General features: G+C 45.2%; 1 protein-coding gene across 4 annotated transcripts in view; it reads right to left on the bottom strand.

Annotated features, from left to right (window-relative positions):
- col15a1b (collagen, type XV, alpha 1b) overlaps nt 1–27,500 on the bottom strand; it is a 164,319-nt gene that overhangs the window by 64,170 nt on the left and 72,649 nt on the right. For all 4 annotated transcript variants that reach the window (XM_084327947.1, XM_084327949.1, XM_084327948.1 and 1 more), the window contains exons 3-5: nt 11,106–11,293; nt 10,411–10,620; nt 2,023–2,175 (exon numbers count right to left, since the gene is read on the bottom strand). In XM_084327947.1, coding sequence (XP_084184073.1) covers nt 2,023–2,175; nt 10,411–10,620; nt 11,106–11,293 — 551 coding nt within the window. The remainder of the gene's footprint in view (nt 1–2,022; nt 2,176–10,410; nt 10,621–11,105; nt 11,294–27,500) is intronic.

Raw genomic sequence — 27,500 nt, 5'->3', positions numbered from 1 at the left:
TAAATGGCCGCATGTCATTGACTGGATCTGCAGTGCTAACGGTTCCAGACAATTTTTAGCTAGCGAGAAAGCAGCCGAAAAAACTAAACTCATTATATAGACTGCCTCCAACGGAGGCAATCTGTGGAGAGTCCCCATGGTAACAGTACTTACTGTATGTTTCCATGGTAATAGTATTAATGTCTCCATGACCCTGGGTCTCATGTAGACATTAAACTTCTCATGTGGGTCATTATGGGCTGACTAACTTTAAGCATTCCTGCTGTAGAGGATCTATCTGATTCATTTGGCATTTGCTGTGATTCCTAAAGTCAACATTGTTTAATAATCTGAACTTGACCTAACATCAGAGCTGGAAGACCTTGAGACAAGCCCTTGATCTGAGCAGCAAGCAGCACCAAAGCCTTGTTGATCTGTCACACTTCCTCCAATGCGAGCTACTATCTTTACCCTGTCCTTCAACCCAACCTCCCCCTTTCTCCTTCCTCTTCTCATCATCTGTACTGTCCTGGGCCTTTCTTCAGTTCCACAATCTGTTACTGTCACCGTTGTGTTAGTGTCTCCCCTTCACTCCTCTCGTCTCCCTCTCCTCTCACATCTTTACTCCTCCCAAGACTCTCATCTTGTATTTTCAACCCCCTCTCCCCTTTTCATCCCATCTCTCTTGTATTGCCCACTCTCCTTCTTCCTCCTCTCCCTCTCTTCACTCTTCCTCCCATCCTCCTCTTTTAGGCCATGGTTACACAGACTGTTTTTGTTTTCGTTTTGTTGCCGTTTTGAATACGTTTGCTGTCCCTGTTAAATAGAAATGCCGTTTTGGCAGGAAAACGCGTTGCCCTAGCGGGAACGCTGAAAAGGTGTTTTCCTCGCCAAAACTCGCCGACAACGTGTTGTGTAATCTGCGCGGAGCGGTTGTTGCTCAACGCCCATGCGCAGTAGATACCGACATCTGCGTGCCCTCACCAACGTCCGGTGACAACAGAGCTGTCCCAAATAGCTGCAGCTACCATGTGTTGTCAAGTTATTGTTATAAGGACCCCAGTCCAAGCTACAACAGTCTGCATTCCCTTAACAATTGTTTGTATTGAGCCGTATTGTATTGTACCCATTCTGCAATATGTTAAATAAAGTTTACATCCATTCATTCTGTTAGCATTAACGATTGCATGAGCAGCTGGCTAACGTGAGCTAACGTTAGCTACCAGACCCTGTTAGCTCAGAGCTCCTCTTTCAATCTTAACAAGCATTAAACAAAATGGCCCAGTCATCAATTCACCTTTGTTTAATACACGAGGCGTTGTCTCTAATGTTATCTAGCTACTGATAGCTCCCGATATCATCCTGGTGCTGGCTGGCTAACTGACGTGAGCTAACGTTAGCTGCTAGCCACAATGCTATACTGTTATACTGGCATATTCCATTCACGTTAGAATGTAAGCTAACAAATTCGGCGATCTTTTTTGAGACTAAACTATCCGCTCAACAAATGAGGCAGAACACACAGTGAATGTATCCGTTTTTCTTTATTGCACTTTATTTCTTGCTGAAAAATAATGCTTCATTGGCTAAAATGGCTCGCGGAGGCATTTAAAGATGGTGGCTTTTGAGATTTTGAACAGGATGTGGAGTGTCCTCATTCAAGTTCTGATTGGTTGAAAATTGCCTTCATGTTCGCCACCTACTGCCACCTACTGCTTTGGCATTGTACTACATCACTGTGCTCAGGAGGCAAAACAAATGTCTAACTCGGTTGCCACTATGTTGCGACCTGGAAAAGCGAAACTCATCTTCAAAACGAAACGAAAACATCAGTCAGTCTAACCGCAGCCTTATGCTCTGATGTAAGAGACAGAAAGAGAAAGCACACACACACACAACACACACACACACACACACACACACACACACACACACACACACACACACACACACACACACACACACACACACACACACACACACATACAAACATGATGACTGAAGACATAATACTTTTTTCTATCTATTCTTTGTCTCACTTACCACAAACCTGTGGAGGCCTGTGCCCCCGGCGTTCCCTACGAAGATGCCAGAGTTGTGTGAGAAACTGAGCCTGTCGGGCCTCCGTTGGAAGGTGGTCCTCTCCGCCTCGCCACAGTCCATGTAGAGACGCACCTCATCGTACTCCACCGCCACCTGGCAGGGAATCAAACACACACATACTGTTGTTGTTGTTGTTGTTGTTGTTGTTGTTGTTGTTTACATTTATTTACCCATGGTACATTTGTTGAGCATGGATGCTCTTTTTCAGCAACTCCCTGCTTCACACTCGCATTCACACCTGGGAGCTGCCCAGCACAGCCACGGTCTGACACTGTTGGCCACTGAGAAGCTGCACTAAAGCAGTTCTGGGGTTAAATGCCTTGCTCAAGGGCACTTCAATGGTGGGTATTAACTCAATGGACGCCAGACCCGAGTAAAGTCGGGTTAACTCGCCAACCATTCAGCGCCAGACCCGAGTATAGTCGGGTTTTCATCATTATTTCTTTTATTCGATATTTCCATTCATTACAGGCACACGGACTCTGGGTTAACATGAGGAATCATCCTGAGAATGCCAAAGTGCAATACCGGCCGCATCCACCCAGTTGGCAGTATCGAGCACCCTTTGAAACATTATATCTTGGCCTGTGCGTCGATCAAATGTCTCAGGGGGCACTTTTCTTTGTCGGGCGAAGCAAATTGAGAAGCGTCAAATGCCTCCGATGCATCTGTTGTGGTGGATTATGTTGGCGACACGATGGACACCGGTACTTGGACTCGCGATTAGACAATTGGAATATTCTTTTTGGGGTACCTCCTAGTGAAGGTAAGGATTAAATTATATCAATCCTGCTTTGATCCAACCATGATTTTACCTCGATCGCAACGTGTGTGTAACGTTACTCCACAATGTATGCCGTTGGTGACGATCAAAGCATAAAAACATTACCCCCACCCACCCTTTCATGTATTCATGATGAAACATAATACCTATTATATATATTTGATTTGGAAATAGTACCGTGTCCAGGCGAGAAACGGCAACGCTTTTAGTGAAATTCACGTTTTGCTGCATATCGTCGTTTTCTGGGATTAGACAGGATCACTCTAAAACTATACTCATATTCACCACGGTATAACACGAGAACGTATTGACGAAAAAATTTATTCTTTTTCACATATTGAACGATAGATAGGTGATGTCAAATGGGCCATAGTATTGTATCCATAGCTATAATATAGAATATATATATAGCCCTGCAAACACCGCCACTTATTCCTATCTTTTAGAGCGTTGGCGTGGTAGGAACAAAGATGCTCTAGGCTTCCGGCGCTGATTGAGTTAAGGGTGGGGAGAGCGTTATTCATTCACTTCCCTGCCAAGATTAATGTTCCATCTGAACACCACAAAATGTAATTGTTCAGGATTTACATGGATATGAATGGACATGAATGAATTTCTTTGAGTATATGGAAGGAATGAATGAGTAGTAGTCCTGAACATTTAAACATGAATAAATGTCCATTTTCTACTCTATCGCTAATTGTTACGACACAATAGCAATTCCACATATAACCATTTCATAAAGGCTTCACATTTGCATAATTTTCCGTTCTAAACAACCGGTGAATTGTTTGGAATAAATAGAAGACAAACTCAATAGTTAACCTTAAATGCAACATAATTGACTGTTGTCTTCCGCTCTCCTATCCTCCTCTTTCTGCCCCTCTCCTCTCTCCACCCCTATCCTCCTCTCCCCTCTCTCCTCTCTTTTCCTATCCTCTTCTCTCTACCCCCGCCTCCCCTCTCTTCTCCCTTCCTGTCCCCTACTGCCCTCCCCTCTCCTCTAACTGTGAAGCCCATTGGTTGCTCCTGTCGGATGATGGTCATGTAGTAGTGGATTATAGTTGGATTAGTTAGATATTTTTTTTGCCCCTTATTAAAATCAATGTAATCCTATTACATGGATTTTGTTAGTCCCCCACTCTGGCATGAAACCTTGAAGAATGCACAGTGTATGTGTATTAGTTTCGTTGTATGGTGGTTTAACTATGACTATGTGTGTGTGTGTGTGTGTGTGTGTGTGTGTGTGTGTATGTGTGTGTGTGTGTGTGTGTGTGTGTGTGTGTGTGTGTGTGTGTGTGTGTGTGTGTGTGTGTGTGTGTGTGTGTGTGTGTGTGTGTGTGTGTGTGTGTGTGTGTGTGTGTGTGTGTGTGTAATATATAATAATGCAGGACCTGTAGCAGAGGTCTTTATTCGGCATGCAACGACACTCAATGATTTAGTGGTACACACAGCGGTTAGTTTAGCACACACACCGGAACACACACGCAACGTGTGTGTGTGTGTGTGTGTGTGTGTGTGTGTGTGTGTGTGTGTGTGTGTGTGTGTGTGTGTGTGTGTGTGTGTGTGTGTGTGTGTGTGTGTGTGTGTGTGTGTGTGTGTGTGTGTGTGTGTGTGCGTGTGTGTGTGTGTTTGGCCTGTGTGATAATGATTCAGAGATGTTCTGTAACATCTCAGCCAACACCCCTGACGTTGTGGTGGTTAATGAGAGTAGTAGAGAGGTGTTTATTCTAGAGGTTGGCTGTACCTTCGACCACAGCCTGGAGGAAGCCTTTTTAAAGCCTTTTGCTCTATATCTGCTATTATTGGTAGCCGCTCTATTTGGAGATGGCGTTGCTTTTTGTACCCATAGAGTAGATATAGTTTTGCGGTAATGCTATTGTATCTGTTTTTGAAACATCATCTGTGTCAATATTGTATGTGTACGATGAATGCTGCACAGGCACAAACGTAATTGAATGACTCCCAATTAGCTAATTGCACTGTAGTGTTTATGTCCTTAAAGGAAAACTCCAACATTTTGGGAAATTTGCTTATTTAACATCTTCCCTGGAGTTAGACAAGAAGATACATACCTTTTTTGTCTCTGTGCATACAGTAGGCTTAGGGAACGCCCGCACCGTTAGCGTAGCTTAGCTTCATCACTGGAAGTGGGGCAGTCCTTTACCCTGAAGTTCCCTACAGTCCCCTACAGTCACGAAATACACTCCAAATACAACTCCAAAACGTTCCTGTAAACATGTTGTGACCTGTGTATTTACCACGTGGAGAAATAAAAAATGATTGAATTCGACATTTACGTTTTCTAAGCAAATATACTCTGAACTAGACCTACTAGACCTAATAGACCTACTCCTATCCAAGCTCCGGGAGGGTCATCAAAGAGAAGTCGCCTATTCTCAGTCCTTGCCCCACAATGGTGGAATGAACTACCCACCCCAGTTAGGACAGCCGAAACACGTCCAATCTTTCGCCGTCGACTAAAGACGCACTTCTTCAACCATTATCTGAATTAAAAAAAGAAAAAAAGAAAAAAAAAATCTAACCCTAACTAACCATACTGTCATGCACTTGTCCTAATAAACTAACCTACATTGTAGCACTCAACACTTTGATGAACATTGTTACTCAGCTGATAGAGTTGTGCCCTTCCTGATGGCTTGTCGTACAGAACTTGTAAGTCGCTTTGGATAAAAGCGTCAGCTAAATGACTAAATGTAAATGTAAATGAACTATTTTTTGCCGAACCACTCCTCTCTGGGCGCAGTGATTTCAGTGCTACTTTCTAATGTCGAGGGAGGCGGCCGGTCAGTGTTTACCAATGTGACTAGTAGCTTAGCGACATGTGTAAACGAGAACTTAGTTTGCCCCATGCATCATGATGATTATAATAGTCACACTACTCGATACACAACTGTCCATTAGGTCCACTCGGCACGGGGCGTCTTTTCCAATTACTTTTCGGAACATGGAAAAAAGTTCCAACCACTTATGGATGTGTTAGCGCTGAGAAATGTTCCTCGTTGTGCACTGTCCTCTTCATCCGATATATGAAGCCTTCCGATCATTGATGGCAGCACAGAGTCCCATTCATTACAGCAGAAGCACTCTATTTCTGTCGGCATAGGTTGGCATAATCCACATTTGCACCACCAATCCGTGTCTGTTCTGACTCTCCCCTCGGCCCCAAGCTGTTCTGCTTCATCCTCGCGTCTCGCCCCAGCTTCCAAAACACGTAGTTCCTCCTCTGTGTATTCGGGTTCAAAAAGATAAGCTTCTGGATCTTTGTTTGTCCCAAAGTATTCATCATCCTCTGAGGATTCCTCTCTTTCAAAGTCGGCCATGATTAGCAGCAGTCAAGTTAGTCTGTCGCTAAGCTACTAGTCACATTGGTAAACACTGGCCGGCCGCCTCCCTCGACATTAGAAAGTAGCACTGAAATCACTGCAGAGGAGTGGTTCGGCAAAAAATATATTTGCTTAGAAAAACGTAAATGTTGAATTCAATTATTTTTTATTTCTCCACGTGGTAAATACACAGGTCACAACATGTTTACAGGAACGTTTTGGAGTTGTATTTGGAGTGTATTTCATGACTGTAGGGGACTGTAGGGAACTTCAGGGTAAAGGACTGCCCCACTTCCAGTGATGAAGCTAAGCTACGCTAATGGTCCAGGTGTTCCCTAAGCCTAATGCATGCACAGAGACAAAAAAGGTATGTATATTCTTGTCTAACTCCAGGGAAGATGTTAAATAAGCTAATTTCCCAAAATGTTGGAGTTCTCCTAACTCTGTATTTATGTGGACATAAATAAAGCAACTCAAATGTGTGTGTGTGTGTGTGTGTGTGTGTGTGTGTGTGTGTGTGTGTGTGTGTGTGTGTGTGTGTGTGTGTGTGTGTGTGTGTGTGTGTGTGTGTGGTGTGTGTGTGTGTGTGTGTGTGTGTGTGTGTGTGTGTGGTGTGAGGTGTGGCAATGGGTGTAACCTATCACAGAAAGGTACTTGCAGCTATTGTAAATTTGCACTTGCTTATTATATGAATGTTATATGTTTTCATGTTATATTATATTACCATGACACCTCCAATCTCTAGAGTTCCCCCTTTTCAGGGTGTCTTATATTTGGGACAATACAGTATTTGATTTCCTCTCCTCTCTCTCCTCCTCTCCTCTCTCCTCTCCTCTCCTCTCCTCTCCTCTCCTCCTCCCTCTCCTCTCCTCTCCTCTCCCCTCCCTCCTCTCCTCCTCTCCTCTCCTCTCCTCTCCTCTCCCTTTCCTTTCCTTTCCTTTCCTTTCCTTTCCTTTCCTTTCCTTTCCTTTCCTTTCCTTTCCTTTCCTTTCCTTTCCTTTCCTTTCCTTTCCTTTCCTTTCCTTTCCTTTCCTTCCTTTCCTTTCCTTTCCTCTCCTCTCCTCTTCCTCCTCCTCTCCTCTCTCCTCTCCTCTCCTCTCCTCTCCTCTCCTCTCCTCGCCTCTCCTCGCCTCTCCCTCATAGTCATGTCATCTATTTGGAGTTCTCTTAGCAACAGATTTAGTTCCAGGATGTTTAAATTAAACCCCTAGAGGGAGGATTTTAATTCCAGTCGCCTGAATGTTGCAACCTTATTTTTTTTGATTATGTACATGGCTTTTTCAGACACAAAGGCATGTTCTCTCGAGTCGTGCCCACTGGTGAACTATATCTGGTACAGTGAAAGCAGTAGCTCTGTGTCTGTGGGAGGACTCGCAGTCCATCATAATAGTATAAGACTGTGAGAGAGATAACCCCTGATCTCAACCCCACTCCCCTGAATCCGCTCCACCACCCAGACTTTTAAGGGATAGTTCAGATTTTGTAACCCTAGCCCTATTTCCACAAACCGGTGAAAAGTTAATCTGAATCTACTTCCTTGTATGCACCTTGTGAGTACCCCCTATTTCCCCCTCACTCATTTTACTGCTCACTGTGAACAATGTCTGCTGGCCAGTCATATCTGGGAAAGGTAGCAGCTATGCGGCTGTGGGAACTAAGGCCCAGTGGCGGCCGCTGGGTACTATCGCCACTAGGGGCGCTATACCAAATATTTTGCAAACATGTACAGTACAGTACTGTACCACGCAAGACTCATGGCAAGACGTGAGCGATTCGACTCACGCTCACGGCAATGAATCGGCTCTTATGAACGAGTCGCTCAGCTGTTACTACAACAACACACAACCAGTCAAATAAAGTATAGTCTAGACTCTAATTCACAACTTGAAACACAATATAAATAGAAAAGTTAGAAACAAAACTCGCCCGTCTCCAAACACAGGCAGATCTCTCCCTCTCTCCTTCTCTCTCTCACACACAGCGCGACGTGGAATCGATTCGTTACACAATCAGACCTATTATATACCAAGAATAACTTCAGTATGAGTACAGGGCTGTACACATATTTTGCATATTGTTAAACGAGCCAAGGCTAGCTATTAAACTATCGATATGAATCGAAAATCTGGGACCCTGATGTAAACAAGACAAACGTCTTTCTCTGGTCTGCATCCCCTTAACAATTGTGTGTATTGAGCCGTACTGTATTGTACCCATTCTGCAATCTGTTAATAAAGTTCTCATTCATTCATTCATTCAAACATAGACGATATTGAACAAGCCATAATCCACGTATTTTCAATCCGAGAGAGCTGCAGTAGTTAAATCAATGAGCCATCGACATAGTCAGTGTGGTAAGTAACGTTATTATTGCATCCAAGATTGATACACGGCTGGCTAGGCAGTTGGTAGTCATAGTCTTGTGTTATAAAATAAATAAACAATCAGCAATGTCTCGCTTCATGAATGGCCAGCAGTAGCCTGCTGTACTAAACAGTACTGCTCCTAAAAAAAACTATTTACAAACGTTAACGTTAAGCACAGAGAGAGAGAGAGAGAGAGAGAGAGAGAGAGAGAGAGAGAGAGAGAGAGAGAGAGAGAGAGAGAGAGAGAGAGAGAGACTCACTGTTTAGTTGAAACGTCCAGGGCAGGAGAGCTTGATAAACGTGTATAATCCGCCATATAGCCAAGTGTTAGCTCGTTAGCACAACACTCAACAAGTACATTCCTTTGTCCATTTCCGCTCGAACAGACTGCAAACTACCTGGCGTTCTATCGCCATGCTCTAAGACAAACTCTAACCTTAACCAACTTTGAAAGAGTGCCTAAGCTTAACAGTCTAAAGAACTTGCAGTCACGGCACGCTCTAAGACAAACAACCTAGACCAACCTAGGAACCAACCTAGGCTAGGAAGCTAGAAGCTAGAATTGGAACATTAGAAATTGGATTCGGCCAATCAGAGATCGTCTTTGTGAAATTCTGCCACGGAAAAAAATACTGGCGTCGGCCAATCAGAGAGCGTCTCCGCGAAATGCGGCTACAGATATTCTTGACGCTACTGGCTAGACCGCTTCAAATCGCGCCCGGATTCCAACATAATAGTCATATTTCAACGCACAACGCGTTATGCACTGATTGGCTGTGACGGATACAGCGATCAAACTGTGACGCGCACTCAGAGCGCTATCGCGTATAGCCCGGGCCGAGAAATACGAAAAAATTAAAAAAATTAAAAAAACGTGATGTCACTTCCTGCTCTGGAAAACGAGTGTTTTTTAATTGCGATAATAACGTTATTAGGTGCATTGGAAATACAAACATACTTAAAATGAGTAAATATTATTCATTTTAAACATGTTTATATTATTTATAGGGCTATAAAACAAAAAACAAAAAGATACATTTTCTTGTTCTACTCTCATATAACCAGGCAGGGCCTGAAGGGGGGGCGGCGCCCTAGCGCCCCCCAGTGGCGGCCGCCACTGCTAAGGCCTATTGTCTGTCAGAGTAGTATAAGAGAATACTGTGGTGAGATCCCCACTGGATCACTGCCTGCTCCTCTCCTACTCCTATAGTCACCCCCTCCTATACTGGCCCCATCATTTAAAGTAGTTTACTCTGTCTCTATTTAAACTGGCATGTCTGGCATGATGTTGACTAGTACATGCCATAATTTCACTGATCACTTTAGTATTGAGAAACCTCTCACCAGGCTCCAATACAATCCAAGTGTTTTCGCCTTCAAAAAACATTAATACCAAAATTGGAAGCTCACAGTATAATCAGATGTGTCTACGGAGGAAATGGTTGCAAACCATACATTGTATTAAACATTATAATGAGTTTAAGGTTTTGTGCTGACTAAGTTGCCCAGTTACATGCACAGCTTGCCTATTATACGGTGGCCATTTTGCTCTTATGTCATGCTCAGGTTGGGATTCCTTTCCACCTAGGTATCACAATTTGTATTTGTATTTGCATACTGCAAGAGCAAAATGGCCGCTGTGTGAATATGGTCAAAGAAACTCATTATCACTTTTGCTATGATGTATGTCCTCTTTTTCTGCCCCCCCCCCCCTCCCCCCTCTCCCATCTCTTCTGTCTACTCCTTCCTACTCCTATCTCTTTCCTATTCTTTTCTCCTTTACTTCCATACATTATTAGTGTGTTTTACTCCCTCTCTGTCCTCTGCTCACCGTGAATCGTGTCCACTGGTTAGTCATCTCCGGTACGGTGAAAGCGGCAGCCTTGTGGCTGTGGGAAGCCTGTTTTTTGTCGGTGTAGTATAACAGAATACTCTGGAGGCCTCCCTGCACTGGAGTCAGAGCCAAGCCCAGCTCCACCACCTTCTGGCGGGCATCCGTCACGGCAAACAGCACCCCTCCTCTGGGGCTGGAAGGGCGAATCTGAAAGTAGAACAAAGACAATACTTATCTGGTACCTGAATGTACTGTGACAGACACAGTTGTATTTCTATTCTATTATCTTATATTATATACATTTCTACTCTATTTTATTCAATACATTTCTACTCTATTTTATTCTATCCATTTATATTCTATTGTATTATATTCATTTATATTCTATTATATTCTATTATATGAATGTATATTATATAAATGTTAATGTCTACTTGATTCTGTTCTATTAATGTATATTCTATTTTATAACTGTCTACTGTATTATATGAATTGATATTATATAATATAAATTAATATAATATAAATAATAATGTCTACTCTATTCTGTTCTATCCTATTATATTCTATTAATTTATATTATATTATATTCTTCGGTCAGTTTCTATCCTAGTCTATTTTATTGTATTCTATTCATTCATATTGTATGAGGAACAGTTTAAAGACGTAGATTGTCAGTTTGATCCCCCCACCGTAACAATGATGGCAAAGTCTCGATAGAAGGGGTCCGGTACGAAGGTTCTGGTGAGCCGGCCGATGTTGGCGTCGGGTCCGAAGCTGTAGGCAGGGAATCCCTCATAGCCGGGCATGAATGAGACAGAGGGGGGGAGGGGCACACCAATGAGCTCAGTCAGGTCCAGATGACCGCTTGTCCCGTGCTCTGGGGGGAGAGAGAGAATGGGGGAGAGAGAAAGACAGTGTTAGAGACAGACAGAGTGACAGACACATTGGAATGGCATGTTTTTCTTCGTCATGTAAATGATGTAGAATTCATCATCACAGTACTGCTTGTCCACACAAAGATACAGTATATGACCATAAACCTGTTACACATTTTGAGTGCTGACATGTGGTGTTTCACTGAGGGTGAATCTCTAGTCTTGAACCCACAGTGGTGCCAGGTGAACAACCACTCTCTCAAGAGAGTCAGCAGCTTTAAGTTCATCTTCACAGACGACCTCACCTGGGACGAGTCGAGTACACCAACCATGTGGTGAAGAAGGCACAGAAATGCCTCTTCCACCTCAGGTGGCTGAAGAAATTGGGCGTGGGGCCCAAGATCCTACGGGCCTTCTACAGAGGCACAATCGAGAGCATCCTGACTGGATGCATAAACAGCCTGTTATGGGAACTGCTTCGCCCTGAACCTCAACCTAGGCCTACATGGATACTGCACTTAGCACACACTACTTACACACTGTGATCACTGTATTACAATTCAGAGCTATTTTTGCACACACAATATACTGTAAATATCAGTATTATAATGAGAGATTATCGTAGTCCACTGTAGTATAATTTAGAGCTACTTTATTGTTGTTATTCTAGTAATTTATATGTTTTATTATCTTATTCACCTTTACCCTACTTTATTCTATTTCATTTTATAAATTTTTATCCTATCCTATTGTTGTTGTTGCTGCTGCAAGGTCGACAGAGCAAAGAAACAATAACACATACAGTCATGCTAGTTCAACGGGTTCACGGGTATTCCACTACCTCCCCTGCAGGTTCTATACAACAAGAGGTGCAAATCCAGAGCCTGCAGAATAATTAAAGACCCTCACCACCCCAATAACAGTCTGTTCCAGCTGCTGAGGTCAGGCAGACGCGTGCGAACCCCAGCTACTAGGACAGAGCTACTCCAATGTACAGTCATTTACCTAGTATGGTTTTGTCAATAGTCCAATGTACAATTTTGTTTGTTTGTACAGTGTCTCCTCCCCCCCCCCCCCTCAATGTACAGTTTTACTTGTTTATACAGTGTGCCCCCCCCCCCCCCCCCCCCCCAACCACCTCCAATGTAAATTACCCAGTATGGTTGTCAATATCCCAACGTACCCAACCCCCCCCACCCAACCTCCTCCAATGTACAGTTTCTACGTCAAATGTATATACTCCCTTTTCTTGACTCCTTCTGTATCACAAACAGTACTGTATTTGCAAATCTGGTATGTCATAAATGTATAGATGTAGCAGTACTGACTATCTGTATGTCATGTATGTCATATATGTCCTGATGAATTGAAAATGGGGGACCCTGATGTAAACAAGACGAAAGTCTTTCTCTGGTCTGCATCCCCTTAACAATTGTGTGTATTGAGCTGTACTGTATTGTACCCATTCTGCAATCTGTTAATAAAGTTTTCAATCAATCAATCAGAGAGGCTTCGGCTCAGCTTCTTCCCCCAGGCCATCAGAGCCCTGAACAATGAACACTGAGTGCCACAGAGCACTGAACTTTCCACACACAAGCACACACACGACACGCACGCTGTGCACGCTCGCACACTAGCAGCCACTTTAACATGAGCAGGCACACACTCATGCCGCACACGCCCACACTTATGGCCAAAAGGAAAGGTCACTTTAAAAATAGCATAGCAACAGTAACAGTGTATTGCACTACCAAAGGATCTAGCATGTCCTACATGCTATGTAAATAACTATGTACAGATACCGAGATGTCCCACCATGTTACCTGCTTGTTACCTGTTTATTGCACAATGTTGTTTTTTATTGGATTCTATTATATGTTGTACCACTGTATTGCACATCGTTGCGGGCAAGACCACCCGCATTTCATTGTATACTTGTATGCCGTGACAAATAAAACTCTTGACTTGACTTGACTTGACTTAAACTTAGTTAAGACTGTTCTAAGCCTTAGACTGGTCTGAAATTATCTAGTTCTAGTTAGACCAGTCTAAATAAGACAGTGTGGTGACCTATATTAAGAGACATTCACCAAGGTGGGCTTGTGCCTTTAAGAGTGTGGGTTTTACTGTTTAGGGGACAGGTTAAATACCACTTCCGGTTCCGGGTTAACTTGGTTGTTATTTGTAAATGCTATGTGAGTGAGAAGTAAAGTACCTCAACTCGAACCACGTCTCTGGCTCGCTACTTTCTTATCGCCACATTGGTGACCCTGTGAAGAACATTTGTAACGTTAACAGCATTTAGCGTTATGTCTCAAGACAACGGCGTCGCGCAACCGCAAGCACCCGCACCGAATGCTAACGACGCTAACATGCTACAAGCGAACATTTACGCTGCAACCGTCAAGTTGCCCGACTTTTGGCAGCATAATCCCCGGCCGTGGTTTCAACACATCGAAGCCCAATTCCAGCTGAGAGGAATAACACAAGATCTAACTAAGTACTTCCATGTTGTGGCGGCGTTGGATGCTTCAACGACGGCACGGGCGATGATGCTGTTGGAGGATCCGCCGGCAGCTGACAAGTACAATGCGCTAAAGACATTCCTTCTGAAGTTGTATGAACTGTCAGAACTGGAGAAAGCGGACCGCCTGCTGTCCCTCAACGGCCTCGGCGATGGCAAACCGTCGGAGTTGATGGAAAAAATGCTGGCTGTACTGGGATCAGCTGATCCCTCTTTTCTATTTACACACATTTTCTTGCGACAGCTTCCAGTGCCTGTGCGCACAGCACTGGCGAGTTCCCTCCTCTCCTCCACCAAGGACTATCGCGGCCTGGCTGCAGAAGCAGACAGGGTTTTCCTGGCCAACAGGCAGCAGCAGTTTGTCCATGCGCTGCTGCCCCACCAGGGCACCTCTGCCCCACCACTGGAGGCCTATACAGACACCGCTGCTGCGGTGACAGCCCGACGCCAACCCGACGATGGGCTCTGCTATTACCATGCCAGGTTTGGGGACAGGGCCAAGCAGTGTCGCAAGCCATGCAGTTTCAAGGGGCAGGGAAACGCCAGGGCCAGCGCTCATTAGTGGCTGTGGGTGCCGGCCATGACTGCAAGCTATTGTTTATCACCGACTCCTTGTCTGGCCGGCGGCTGCTGGTGGACTCGGGCGCGCAACGCAGCATCCTGCCGGCACAGGGCGTGGACACCATGGACGGCAGACACGGGCCCCAGATGGACACAGCGAACGGTACGCCCATACGTACCTACGGCACCAGGTATGTGGAGGTGTGTTTTGGGGGGCGCCGTTTCGGCTGGGGTTTTGTGATGGCTGCGGTGTCCACGCCGCTCCTGGGAGCAGACTTCCTCTGTGCTTTCAGCTTGCTGGTAGATGTTAAAAACTGTCGCTTGATCGATGCCCTCTCTTTTTCCTCTTACCCCTGCACACTTGGGGCGGTTGGGGGGGGCGGAGCTCTCTGCCTGTTAAACACACTTGCCACCGGGGACCCGTATGAACGCCTGCTCGCCGGGTTCCCTGACCTCACCACACCCACGTTCTCATCTGCAGTGGCCAAACACGGTGTGGAACACCATATTACCACCGAAGGCCCCCCAGTCTATGCCCGGGCCCGGCGCCTCGACTCAGCCAAGCTGGCAATCGCCAGGGGGGAGTTTTCCACCATGGAGCGACTTGGCATTGTGCACCGCTCGAACAGCCCGTGGGCTTCTCCATTACACATGGTTACAAAGGCTGGCGGAGGTTGCCGCCCCTGCGGCGATTTCCGTCGCCTTAATAACGCCACAACCCCCGACCGGTACCCTGTTCCGCACATACAGGACTTCTCTACCCACCTGGCAGGGGCTGTCATCTTCTCCAAGGTGGACCTGGTGCGCGGTTACCATCAGGTGCCGGTCCATCCACGGGATGTGCCAAAGACGGCTGTCATTACACCCTTTGGGCTTTTCGAATTCCTAAGAATGCCTTTCGGGCTCATGGGGGCGGCGCAGACGTTTCAGCGCCTGATGGACTCTGTGCTCCAGGACATGCCGTTTTTGTTTGTATACTTGGATGACATTCTTATAGCCAGTACGTCCATAGAGGAGCACATGACACACCTCCAGCAGCTGTTTGAGCGGCTCAGTAAGCACGGCCTCATCGTAAACCCAACCAAGTGCCAGTTCGGGCAGTCCTCCATCACTTTCCTCGGACACCATGTTGCTCCACAGGGAGCCACCCCACTCCCCGCCAGGGTGGAGGCCGTTGCCAGTTTTCCTCGTCCCCGCACCGTACGGGCTCTACAGGAGTTCCTGGGCATGGTGAACTTTTACAACCGGTTCCTTCCCCATGCTGCCCACCTCATGCGGCCCTTGTATGAGGCCCTGCGGGGCAAAGTGCCCAAGGACGAGTTAGATTGGTCTTCGGGGATGGACAGCGCTTTTGGGGCTGCCAAGACCGCGCTAGCCAACGCTGCTCTGCTGGCGCACCCCTCTCCCACTGCCCCGGTCGCCCTCACGACAGACGCCTCTGACTATGCAGTGGGGGCGGTGTGCGAGCAGTGGGTGGGCGGTGCCTGGCAGCCACTGGCCTTTTTTAGCAAACAGCTCCGCGACAACGAGCGTAAGTACAGTACTTTCGACAGGGAACTGCTGGGTCTGTTCCTCGCCACCAGGCACTTTAGATTCCTGTTGGAAGGCCGCCAGTTCACTGCCTTTGTGGACCACAAGCCGCTAACGTTCTCCATGGCCAAGACCTCGGAGCCGTGGTCGGGACGTCAGCAGCGGCAGCTATCGGCGATCTCCGAGTTAACCACGGACATTCAGCACGTGGCGGGCAAGGACAACTTTGTCGCCGACTGCCTCTCTCGGGCGGTCATCGGGTCCGTCCACTTGGGACTCGATTATGCCGCCATGGCGGCAGACCAAGCCACGGACTCAGACATTCAGGCCTATCGGACGGGTCCTACCGCACTGCAGCTGGAGGATGTGCTGTTCGACACAGCTAACGCCACTCTCCTCTGCGACATCTCCACTGGCCAACCGCGCCCTATGGTGCCTACGGCCTGGCGGCGCCGGGTTTTTAACATGATCCACAGCCTTTCCCACCCAGGTGTGAAGGCCTCGACTAAGCTGGTGGGGGTCAAGTTTGTGTGGCCTGGCCTCCGGAAGGATGTTAGGACCTGGGCTAGCTCATGTGTGGCGTGCCAGCGTGCCAAGGTGCACCGCCATACCAAAGCCCCTTTGGCACCGTTTATAGTGCCGGAGAGGCGGTTCGACCATGTGAATGTGGACCTGGTGGGCCCCCTGCCCCCCTCCCATGGATATACTCACCTCCTCACCATGGTGGACAGGACCACCAGGTGGCCGGAGGCTGTTCCACTGTCCTCCACTACGGCAGCGGAGGTGGCCCGGGCGTTCATCGGCTGCTGGGTGGCCCGTTTTGGCACACCGGGGGACATCACAAGCGACAGGGGCCCCCAGTTCACTTCGGAGCTCTGGACTGCAGTTGCGGAGCACCTGGGGGTGAAGATCCACCGCACTACGGCGTACAACCCGCAGGGCAACGGACTTTGCGAGCGGTTCCATAGGGACATGAAGGCCGCTCTTCGGGCTGCCCTTACGGATGGCGACTGGGTTGACCGCCGTGGGTCTTGCTTGGTCTTCGTTCTGCCCCCAAGGAGGACCTCCAGGCCTCGTCCGCCGAGCTGGTGTACGGCCAGCCGCTGCGGATCCCTGGGGAGTTTCTTCCGGAGGCCACAGCGTCCTGGTCCGACGCCTCCCATCGAACAGTGTCCCGGGGTGTTGCCGATGCCCTTATTCCCATTCCAACATCCCGCCACTGCCTTCCCCAGTCCTACATCCCCAGGGACCTGCCATTGGCCAAATATGTTTTCATCCGGCACGACAGCCATCGGACCCCGCTGCAGCCCCCTTATGACGGGCCTTTCCGTGTCCTGGAGGCAGGCACTAAAAACTTTGTTGTGGACATGGGAGGCAGGCCGGAGCGGGTCACTATAGACCGTCTTAAGCCTGCTCACTTGGACAAGGACGAACCAGTTAAGTTGGCCCTGCCCCCGCGGCGGGGGCGCCCCCCGGTTTCGGCTCAGACCCCTGCCCTATCCTCTGTTCCGGCCTTGGCCCCTTCCGGGGCCCGGCCGCTGGTCCCACTTATCTCCCTTAGTCCCCCTCTGGTTAAGCGCAGTCGGTTCGGCCGCTTGATCCGTCCCCCTCCACGTTGACTATTTCGTGCTGTGATCTGTTCACTGATGGACTGTTCACTGGCTATTAATTAGTTGCAGTTTTTGTATGGGTGAATTCTGGGGGGGCCTGTGTGGTGACCTATATTAAGAGACATTCACCAAGGTGGGATTGTGCCTTTAAGAGTGTGGGTTTTACTGTTTAGGGGACAGGTTAAATACCACTTCCGGTTCCGGGTTAACTTGGTTGTTATTTGTAAATGCTATGTGAGTGAGAAGTAAAGTACCTCAACTCGAACCACGTCTCTGGCTCGCTACTTTCTTATCGCCACAACAGTATGTTACATAAACATTAAGACAGACTTATTCTGAGGCAGAAACGTTAGCCATGCTCCCCCTGGCTAAATGAGAGTTAAGACTGCTGTTTCCGTGGTAACAGCTAAGCAGCCAAACTAGAAATGTGTCCTATTTATCAAGCCTGTCTTCTTATGTCAGTAACAACATTAATGGAAACATTATGTTATGTTCCTTTAGTTAATATATATAATGTTTTGTTATTGATTTAGAATGTCGCAAGCTAACCAGACTAACCAGACATAGATCTAGCTATCTAATATCCGTGTCTAAATCTATATGTCAGTTCAGTGCTTTGAAAACTGACAAGTAGATATCTTGGACTAAATCCATGTATTAAAATGGCAGTAACCTTTAGTTTGGTATGTGTTCAATCTTTCAATCATTAGAGATGGCCATGTTTCTTTTCCCTTTCAAGTGTCTTATTTTATCCACAATTCAGAGTATATCTGACTATCTAAGTCAGTCTTAAGTTAGCAACTAGTAAGTCATTGTTATGCAGCAGGTAGATTATAGCAAGTCTGTCCGGGTGGACTTAAGTCTTAAGTCTGTTTTTTGTTATACAACTGGTGAATTGTTTTGGAAAGTATAGAACACGGCTGTGGGTTTGGACCCAAAATTGGAGGACTATTCCAGTTTTAGAGAATCTATTTGCAAGTAAACAAAACATGTATCATGTTATGGTGGCCTGGAACAGATAAATATGTATGTAGACTAGTGTTGTCACGATACTGGAATTTCGAACTTCCCGATACGATACCTTGAAAAGTATCGATATTCGATACCATTTTCGATACCACGGGGAAAAAGGTTCAATATTAAAATGTAAAAAAATAAAAAATTAAAAAATCTTTTTTTTCTCTTTTTTTTTTTAATTAATTTAGCTTTTGTTGCTGGTTGATTCCCCTCAGCTTCTCTCTGATACTATAATAGAAGATAAATATAACACTTTGTTTATCTTTAGATCACACATTTAAAAATAACTGTTCATCTCACTTCAATCATTTTTATTGCAGAACATGGTATTCTCTCAAGCAGACAGATGTATATACAAAAAAATATATATATTTCTTTAAAAAAAATTTATTTATGAATAATTAAATATCGATATTTCGGGAAATTAGTATTGAAACCGTTTTAAATATTCAGAATCGATATGTATCGATTTTTTGATATTTTTGACAACACTAATGTAGACTATGTATGTAGCCACTGGATGCATGACCGTCTGGTATCAAAACTGCTCTGCCCCCGACCACAAAGTGCTACAGAGGGTCATGCAAACAGCCCAGAACATCTGTGGTTGTGACTAGGGATGCACCGATCTGACTTTTTCAGTCCCGATACCGATACCTGGGTTTGGGTATCGGCCAATACCGATACCGATCCGATACCCATTGTCCAATTTGTTTCCCAAAAAAGTTTAACAAATATATATAATTATCCAAGTTTTTTTTTTTATATTAAAATATATTTTGTTTTTAAGAATTGTAAAGGATCACAAGTGTGTTTTTGATTTGTTGTAAACAAAGACAGAAAATAAACTTCATTCATTCAATTAATAAACTGTATGCCTCACTGTCACTGTGTGGAAGAGACTGGGATCATTCTTTTGTGCAAGGCAACGTCAGGCTTGACTTAAAACATTACTTTCCTAACTTAGTGAAACTAAATGTAACAAATTAACACATAGATATAAATGTACTGAATGGTTATTTCTTATTTTATTTATTATAAAAAAAAATTATTTAATTATTTTTTTACCGATACCCGATCCAGCTATTTTACTGATATCGGCGGCCGATACCGATACCAATATCGGATCGGTGCATCCCTAGTTGTGACTCCTCTCCATATAAGCTAAGATATATACAATGACTGGTGTGTCAGAAAAGCCTGCAGGATTATTAGTTAAGGACCCCAGCCATCCCAACCACAAACTGTTTCAGCTGCTGCCATCCTGGCAACAGAATACAGATGTGACAATAAAGCAGATTCTAATTCTGATTCTGATTCTATGGGAAATGCTGAAAGGGAGAAGCATGCACAAATCAATCTACAAATCTACATCATACGCTAGCATGTGATTTCAAGCTAAATCAGCTTGACAAGACATTAATTTGATTTGACTTGAACCAGACTCTTGCTCTGCCTCACTGCTCTGCCTCCCTCAGACATACTGCTAATCCAACGCACAGACACTGGCCTGCAATTAGTGGCAATGTTTGTGTGTGTGTGTGGTTGAGTTTGGAGATGGCTCCACATTCCGTCCGTTCCCCATCGCTGTGGAACCTGTATCCCGTAACGACAAACTCTCAGCCCAACATTCCAAACGCCTTGCCTCACAAAGATATAATATGTTTCCAACACAGACACACACAGTCAGACAGGCGGAGAGATGGAGAGATGGACAGACAGACAGACAGACATAGAGACGGACGGACAGACGGACTGACTGACTGACGGATGCATGACCGACGGACGGACAGACAGACAGACAGACAGACAGACAGACAGACAGACAGACAGACAGACAGAAGAGACAAATGGAGAGACAGACAGACAGACAGAAGAGACAAATGGAGAGACAGACAGACAGACAGACAGACAGACAGACAGACAGACAGACAGACAGACAGACAGACAGACAGACAGACAGACAGACAGACAGACAAGACAGACAGACAGACAGACAGAGTGACGGACAAAGAGACAGAAAGATGGCGAGACAGACAGACAGACAGACAGACAGACAGACAGACAGACAGACAGACAGACAGACAGACAGACAGACAGACAGACAGACAGACAGACAGACAGACAGACAGACAGACAGACAGACAGACAGACAGACAGACAGACAGACAGACAGACAGAGATAGATAGATAGATAGATAGATAGATAGATAGATAGATAGATAGATAGATAGATAGATAGATAGAGAGAGAGATAGATAGATAGATAGATAGATAGATAGATAGAGAGAGAGAGAGAGAGAGAGATAGATAGATAGATAGATAGATAGATAGATAGATAGATAGATAGATAGATAGATAGATAGAGATAGATAGATAGATAGATAGATAGATAGACACACACACACACACACACACACATATACACACACACACACACACACACACACACACACACACACACACACACACACACACACACACACACACACACACACACAGGTCTGGATGCAGCGGGTCAGGTCTCTAATTCATCAACCTGACCAACTGGAAACTCACCAGATTAGAGGGCTGGGAGGTGTGTGTGTGTGTGTGTGTGTGTGTGTGTGTGTGTGTGTGTGTGTGTGTGTGTGTGTGTGTGTGTGTGTGTGTGTGTGTGTGTGTGTGTGTGTGTGTGTATGTGTATGTGTGTGTGTGTGTGTGTGTGTGTGTGTGTGTGTGTGTGTGTGTGTGTGTGTGTGTGTGTGTGTATGTGGAGCTCCACATTGCTCCATTTACTGTATGTACGCAAGCAGCAAGCACAGCTGGTGAGGTGGGCATTCAAGATGCACACAATATTTATACAAACAACCACATATGCACGAACACAAGAAAGAAAGAAAGAAAGAAAGAAAGAAAGAAAGAAAGAAAGAAAGAAAGAAAGAAAGAAAGAAAGAAAGAAAGAAAGAAAGAAAGAAAGAAAGAAAGAAAGAAAGAAAGAAAGAAAGAGGAAAGAAAGAATATTTGTTCAAATGTAGATCTATTCGTAATTCTGCACAATATTAAGCAGTCCCAACCACAAATAATGCTCCTAAAAACGGACCAAACAACACATTAAAAGGTCCCCTCGTGTTGCACCAGCCCCAGCCTGTCAGGAGTAGCCTTAACTACCTGTGGGAAACTCTCTAACACCCCCAGGCCCAGCTGTGCAGGGCGATCAGTGCTCTGTAATGAACGAATGGAGCGGACAAAACAGATAGACAAACACACTGACCAACAGACTTAACTAAGCTCTGGGAGGCTGAGAAAGCTTAAGCTGTTACCACAGTGTGGACAGATGTACTGGTGTCTCTAAACGGATGGGATGGACCGCCACCTTGTGAGTGCCTTGAGCCAGTAGGTTGACCAATATAAGATTTGTGGCTTCTATTACCGTGTTGGACATTTGGGAGCTTACATTTCCGATATGTCTGCAGATTATTCTTTTGATAATGCAAAGCACTTCTATGACAATGAATGTCACTAACTCAGTCAGTCTGTCAGTCAGTGATTCATTCAATCTTTCAGTCACTCACTCAGTTATTTGTTGGAATACACACGTTTAGTGGTTGAATCCACACAGTCCTCATTCAAGAAAACAGTCTATGCTTATTCCAACTGAACCCCATTTGAGCTTCTCTGATTGGTTAGCAGAAGGAGCCTTGCAGTGACGTTTTAGAATGGAATATCTCTGCACTGCACTCACAGACGACACATTGTATTTTTAAGCGCAGGCTATTGACTGTATATTAATTATCAATGTTATTATAGCCAAGTCATATGTACTTATAAAATAAAATAAAATAAAAAACAAACATGCATAAAATGTCTTTACTTTAAATTTGGTCAATGTCAACATGGCAAGCGTGAGAAGGTATTGGTGCATATGTTTACTGTGCCTTCATAAAGTGATGTGTTTGTATTAAAGAATACCTTCTGAACCTCGTAAATGTACTTATAATACTGAAACTAAATAATAAATGTATTTAACCCTTTCACTACCACACTACAGACGGTCAACCGTCTGTATTGTGGTAGTGAACGGGTTAACCTTCTGTAGTGTGGTAGTGAAATGGTTAACCATTTGTTGTGTGGTAGTGAAAGGGTTAACCTTCTGTATTGTTGTAGTGAAAGGGTTAACACTTTGGTAGTGTGGTAGTGAAAGGGTTAAACCGCAAAAACTAAACGGAATAGAAAACTAAAATTAAAAACTAAATAATAATAAAAACGAATGAAAGTTTAAAAAACGATGCTAACCCTGCTACTTACTTACTCGTTGTGCTGCTCCTTCTGCTATGTTGGTACTGTTATAATGTGAACTATACTGTTGCACCTGTTGTAAATCTCTCTACCTAAGAGTGTCTGCTAAATGATGCATCATTATTATTATGATCATTATTATTATTATTCTCTCTGATCTTTTTACCAATACACTCTCTTTCTCTCTCTTTCTAACACATACATGCTAGAGGTGGACGGTATAAACGGTATACGGTATAAACGGTATGAATTTGCGCTACGGTATGGATTTTGAGTTGACTATACCTTGTGACCGGTAGACTAGAGCAGCTAAGTCACAGCAGTAGCAATGACGTTAGCGTTACTTGACGATTCACTCGACGTTTGCAGTGGTCGTTGCATAGTGTTTAATTGTACTGAGTTTTTCTCCACTTGTTCACGGACCTTGCCATATCATTTTGGCATTTGAATTTGGTTAAGGAGGCTGAGAGGAGACTTGCTTTAGCACAGCAATGGGCTAACGTTAGCCGCTAAGCTAACTCATGTTAGCCATTAAGCTAACGTTCTAACGTGACTCTGTAGCACCAGTTCCATTAGTGAGGAAAGGGGGAGGGGGGGTATATTGACGAGGCTTGAAAACAGAGGTTCAAAGATAACTTCACATTTATTTGGCTATTCATTTCTCTATATCGCTTTATCCATCGGGACTGCTCCCGTTTCCAACTCTGTGTGTTGACAATCCTGGTGTGACATCATCACCTACGGCATCTTAGGAAGCTCAAACCTCAAACTCAAACCTATTACATCACGCTCTCTCGCTCTCTCTCTCTCTCTCTCTCTCTCTCTCTCTCTCTCTCTCTACATTGTCAAACATGTACACTAAAGTTAAGTTATGTTGGAGTTGCATTGTGTTTTATTTTTTATTTTTTTTATCTACTTTTTTCTCCCATTTTCAATTTTTCTCCCATCCCAATTTCGTATCGTCCAATTCTACCCTCCCCTGTCTCGAACGTTGTTAGGCCATGCCTCCCACCAGCCGGCTGCAATGTGGACGAAGCCTTACATCACGTGTCCCCTCCGGTACTCGAGGAAGCAGCCGTCGCATCTTTTCACCTGCACAGCGCGATCTCTCAGCGTCGGGGGTCTGCGTGGGAGGGCACGCCGCCCCGTCGCTTCCTGATTCTGCTGCGCAGGCGCACCAACCGACCTGTAGGAGTCGCTGTCCACAATGTCCGATCCCCACCCATCAGCTTCCCACCCCCTAATACTGCCAATTGTATTAGTATGAACGACCAGCCAAGCTGATAGCAATGCGGAGAGCTGGGCTCGAACCCAGCGTCTCCTGCATTGGTGGTGAGCACCTTGCCCACTGCACCACCTAGCCGCCCTGTGTTTGACTTGTTTGAGGGAAAGAAACCTCCTGTCCTGCTGTAGTTTTATTTTCACTTTGTGCCGCTTGATTTGATTGTATTTCATGAAAAAAGTGTTTTTCAGAGATGGAAGTAACTTGAGAAAAGGTTTTGCATTTTTCTATTGCAGTTTTGCACAATAAATGTTCTTAAAATACCTCTGTACTATGTGAAATATGTCCTAGTAATACAAGAGTACAGTAATAGCTGCCATACCAGTGTTTTACCCCTTCAGAAGCATTTATGTAGACATTTTAAGATAAATGAATATAGCGTGATATTTATATACCGTTATCGTCTATGCTTCAAATTATACCGTGATATACATTTTAGACCATACCGTCCAGCCCTAATACATGCACAATCACACTATCTCTCCCTCTCTCTGTCTCTCTTACTATCACACACACACACACACATACACACACACACACACACACACACACACATACACACACACAATCACATACACGCCTTCACTCCCAGACATATCTATCTACACACTACCCCTCTCACCCTTTTTCTCTCTATAGCCTTCAACTTCTACACACACAGCCTTCTCAAGTATACAACATTATCCAGATATCTCTATACATCATATCTATAATTCCAGATATCTCTGTACATCATATCTATTATTCGTATTATGTACGTCAATGCTTGTTTCGTCTACTCTCTTGTAATATTTTGTTAGCTCGCCATTTGACAGATATCTAGGCTAGGGCCAACCTAGGTCTCTCCATGTTGCAACATGTCATTCTGTCAGTAAACTCTATCCTTAATCAAATCCATGAATAATATCTGGTCAAATTATCACCCTCACTTCAGTTACAGTACAGTACTGCAGGCCTGGTTATCCTAGTTGGGGTGATCTCTCATTGAAATGCCCATCTGAGGTTTCTTCCTTTTTTTCCATTGAGTTTGTCCTTATCTTCATTGGGTGTAACTGAGGGGTACAATTCCCTGACTGTATTGATAAGTATGGTATCATTAAACCACTACCGCTTTATGTACTTTAATTACTGGCCATACAGTACACGATATCTAAGTATGATGAACACTTTCCCACATATGAAATCAGGTCCACACAAAGGTAATAGTCAAATATTTAATATATAGCAAAGAGTACATATAATAGTTACTTATTACATTTATGATTTGAATTGAATGCTCTTGTAAGGCAAATGAGTACTCGTATGCAAATCAACACTGAATGTCCAATCTCTGGTTACACAGGAAGCAAGTATACAACCTGGCTCTTAGGGAATTATAACGATGGCACTTAATGATTATAGCAGGATATACTGTAAAGGGTCCTGCCGGTTGTAAGCCAGTAGGGGGGGTAGGAGAGCCGTCGGCTGTATCCCGTCTGGTCAACGATGTCTAGGGAGAGTTCAGGTACAGAACACAGTGCCCGTAGAACCTTGATCCGCAGATGAATACACTTGGGCTCTCTTGTAGACGATAGCTGTAGCTGTAGCTGTAGGTCCACAACGAAGGAGAAGCGAGGCGACCTCAGTCTGGTCTGAGCGCCGTCTCACCTTGGCTCCTCTCGGGGTAAATCCAACACTCACCGGTGTTGGCGATTATCCGCTCCACAAATCAAAGCACCAAAGCAAATAGATATTCCATGCCGTATAGGGCTCAGCAGTCGTCAGGGTAGGTAATCCAATGTGCAGGTCCACTCGTCCTCGCCTAGAACTCCTCGGAAGAAAGCACCATGCGTGGTCTGCCCAACCTGGTTAAGACTCTAGATAACGCGAGGAAGCGATGGGGGTGCTGCTCACTTTAGAACTCTAACCGTACGATGCACCATACATAATAGACTATTATTACTTAATAGAAATACGGTGCCAAACTCTGGCAATTCAGCTATTAATTCGCACGAGGTCTCAATGCTATTCTAAGGCCAAACAGGCCGTACTACACCGCACGCGGTATCGTGGGGTGAGGCTTCACGTCTTGTTACTTAGTTGGGTAGAAGGGTAAAGGACTAAGAGGAATTCTACATTTCTTGCGCCATATTTATATGCACAGTGGACAAGTAGTGCCGCTCTGCTTTCGGTAGCCGTATTCCTGCGCGGAGCTGGGGCTAGTAAGGGCATGTCTCGTCGGTACCTTTGAACTTGAACGCCAGGGGCCGGTCCCTGGCGCCTGGTCCTTTTGTCCAATAAGAGAATGAACTATTATGGGCTGTAGTATAATAAAGGGATATTCCGTGTATATGTACAAGGAATATACAAGGGATATCAAACGATATACAAATACTATTAAATATATATCCATAAATAAATATATATATTCGGTTTAATCTGATCCTTCACAACAGCCGCCCCCTAATTAGTCCCACCTAATTAGCTAAGCAGAGACAGATTAACCGCACTGTCCACTACTCAATGTCCGCTGTAAGGGTCAGTCAACTCACAAAGTCATAGGGTCATGGTCGTCATCAATAGTATCCGGGAGCCTTGGCAGTTCTATAAGCCTCGCCACGGGTCGGGTGTAGGTCCGCCCTTGGACGAGCACCTCAGCTGCTCGGACCTTTCCATCGGCACCGGTGATCACTTTGCTTACGCGGCCAGCCGGCCACATAGCTCGGGGTAGTGACTGGTCGATGATCATGACGACTGTTCCTTCTGTCAAATTGTCTCTCTCTTTTACCCACTTCTGGCGGGTCTGTAGAGACGGTAGGTAGTGGAGTAGGAAGCTGTTCCAAAACTTGTCAGCCAGTACTTGACTGTACCTCCACATTCTTCGGCCGTTCGCTTCTTCAGGCCTGTACATTGTCTGTGGTAGCGCGGGGTCCAGCCGCCCCATCAAGAGTGTGTTGGGGGTGACTGGGTCGACATCTGCTACATCACTTGAGACGTAAGCGAGGGGCTTTGAGTTCAATACTCCCTCGATCTCCGTGAGGACTGTCATTAGGACTTCTTCCGCCACAGTCTGGGCCCCAAGCACGGCGTACAGGGCTGTCTTTATGGAACGTACTTCTCGTTCCCAGGTTCCACCGAAGTGAGGTGCGTTCGGGGGATTAAACTGGAAGTCAATCTGGGATGGAGCGAGGTGGGTCTTAAGTTCTGGGCCCATAGCTTGGAAGCTCTCTCTCAGCTCTCTTTCTCCGCCTTTGAAGTTTGTCCCGTGATCAGACAACAATGCAGACGGTTTTCCTTTCCGTGATGTGAATCTTCGGAAGGCCATAAGGAATGAGTCTGTGCTCATGGTTGGAAGGAGTTCGATATGTATCGCTCTGGTGGTCATGCATTTGAATACAATACCCCACCGCTTCTCGGTTCCTCTTCCT

Source organism: Notolepis coatsorum, assembly GCF_963971535.1.
Source record: "Notolepis coatsorum genome assembly, chromosome: 13".
NCBI classification, from domain to species: Eukaryota; Metazoa; Chordata; class Actinopteri; order Aulopiformes; family Paralepididae; genus Notolepis; species Notolepis coatsorum.
This window is presented reverse-complemented; position numbering and strand designations above follow the sequence as displayed.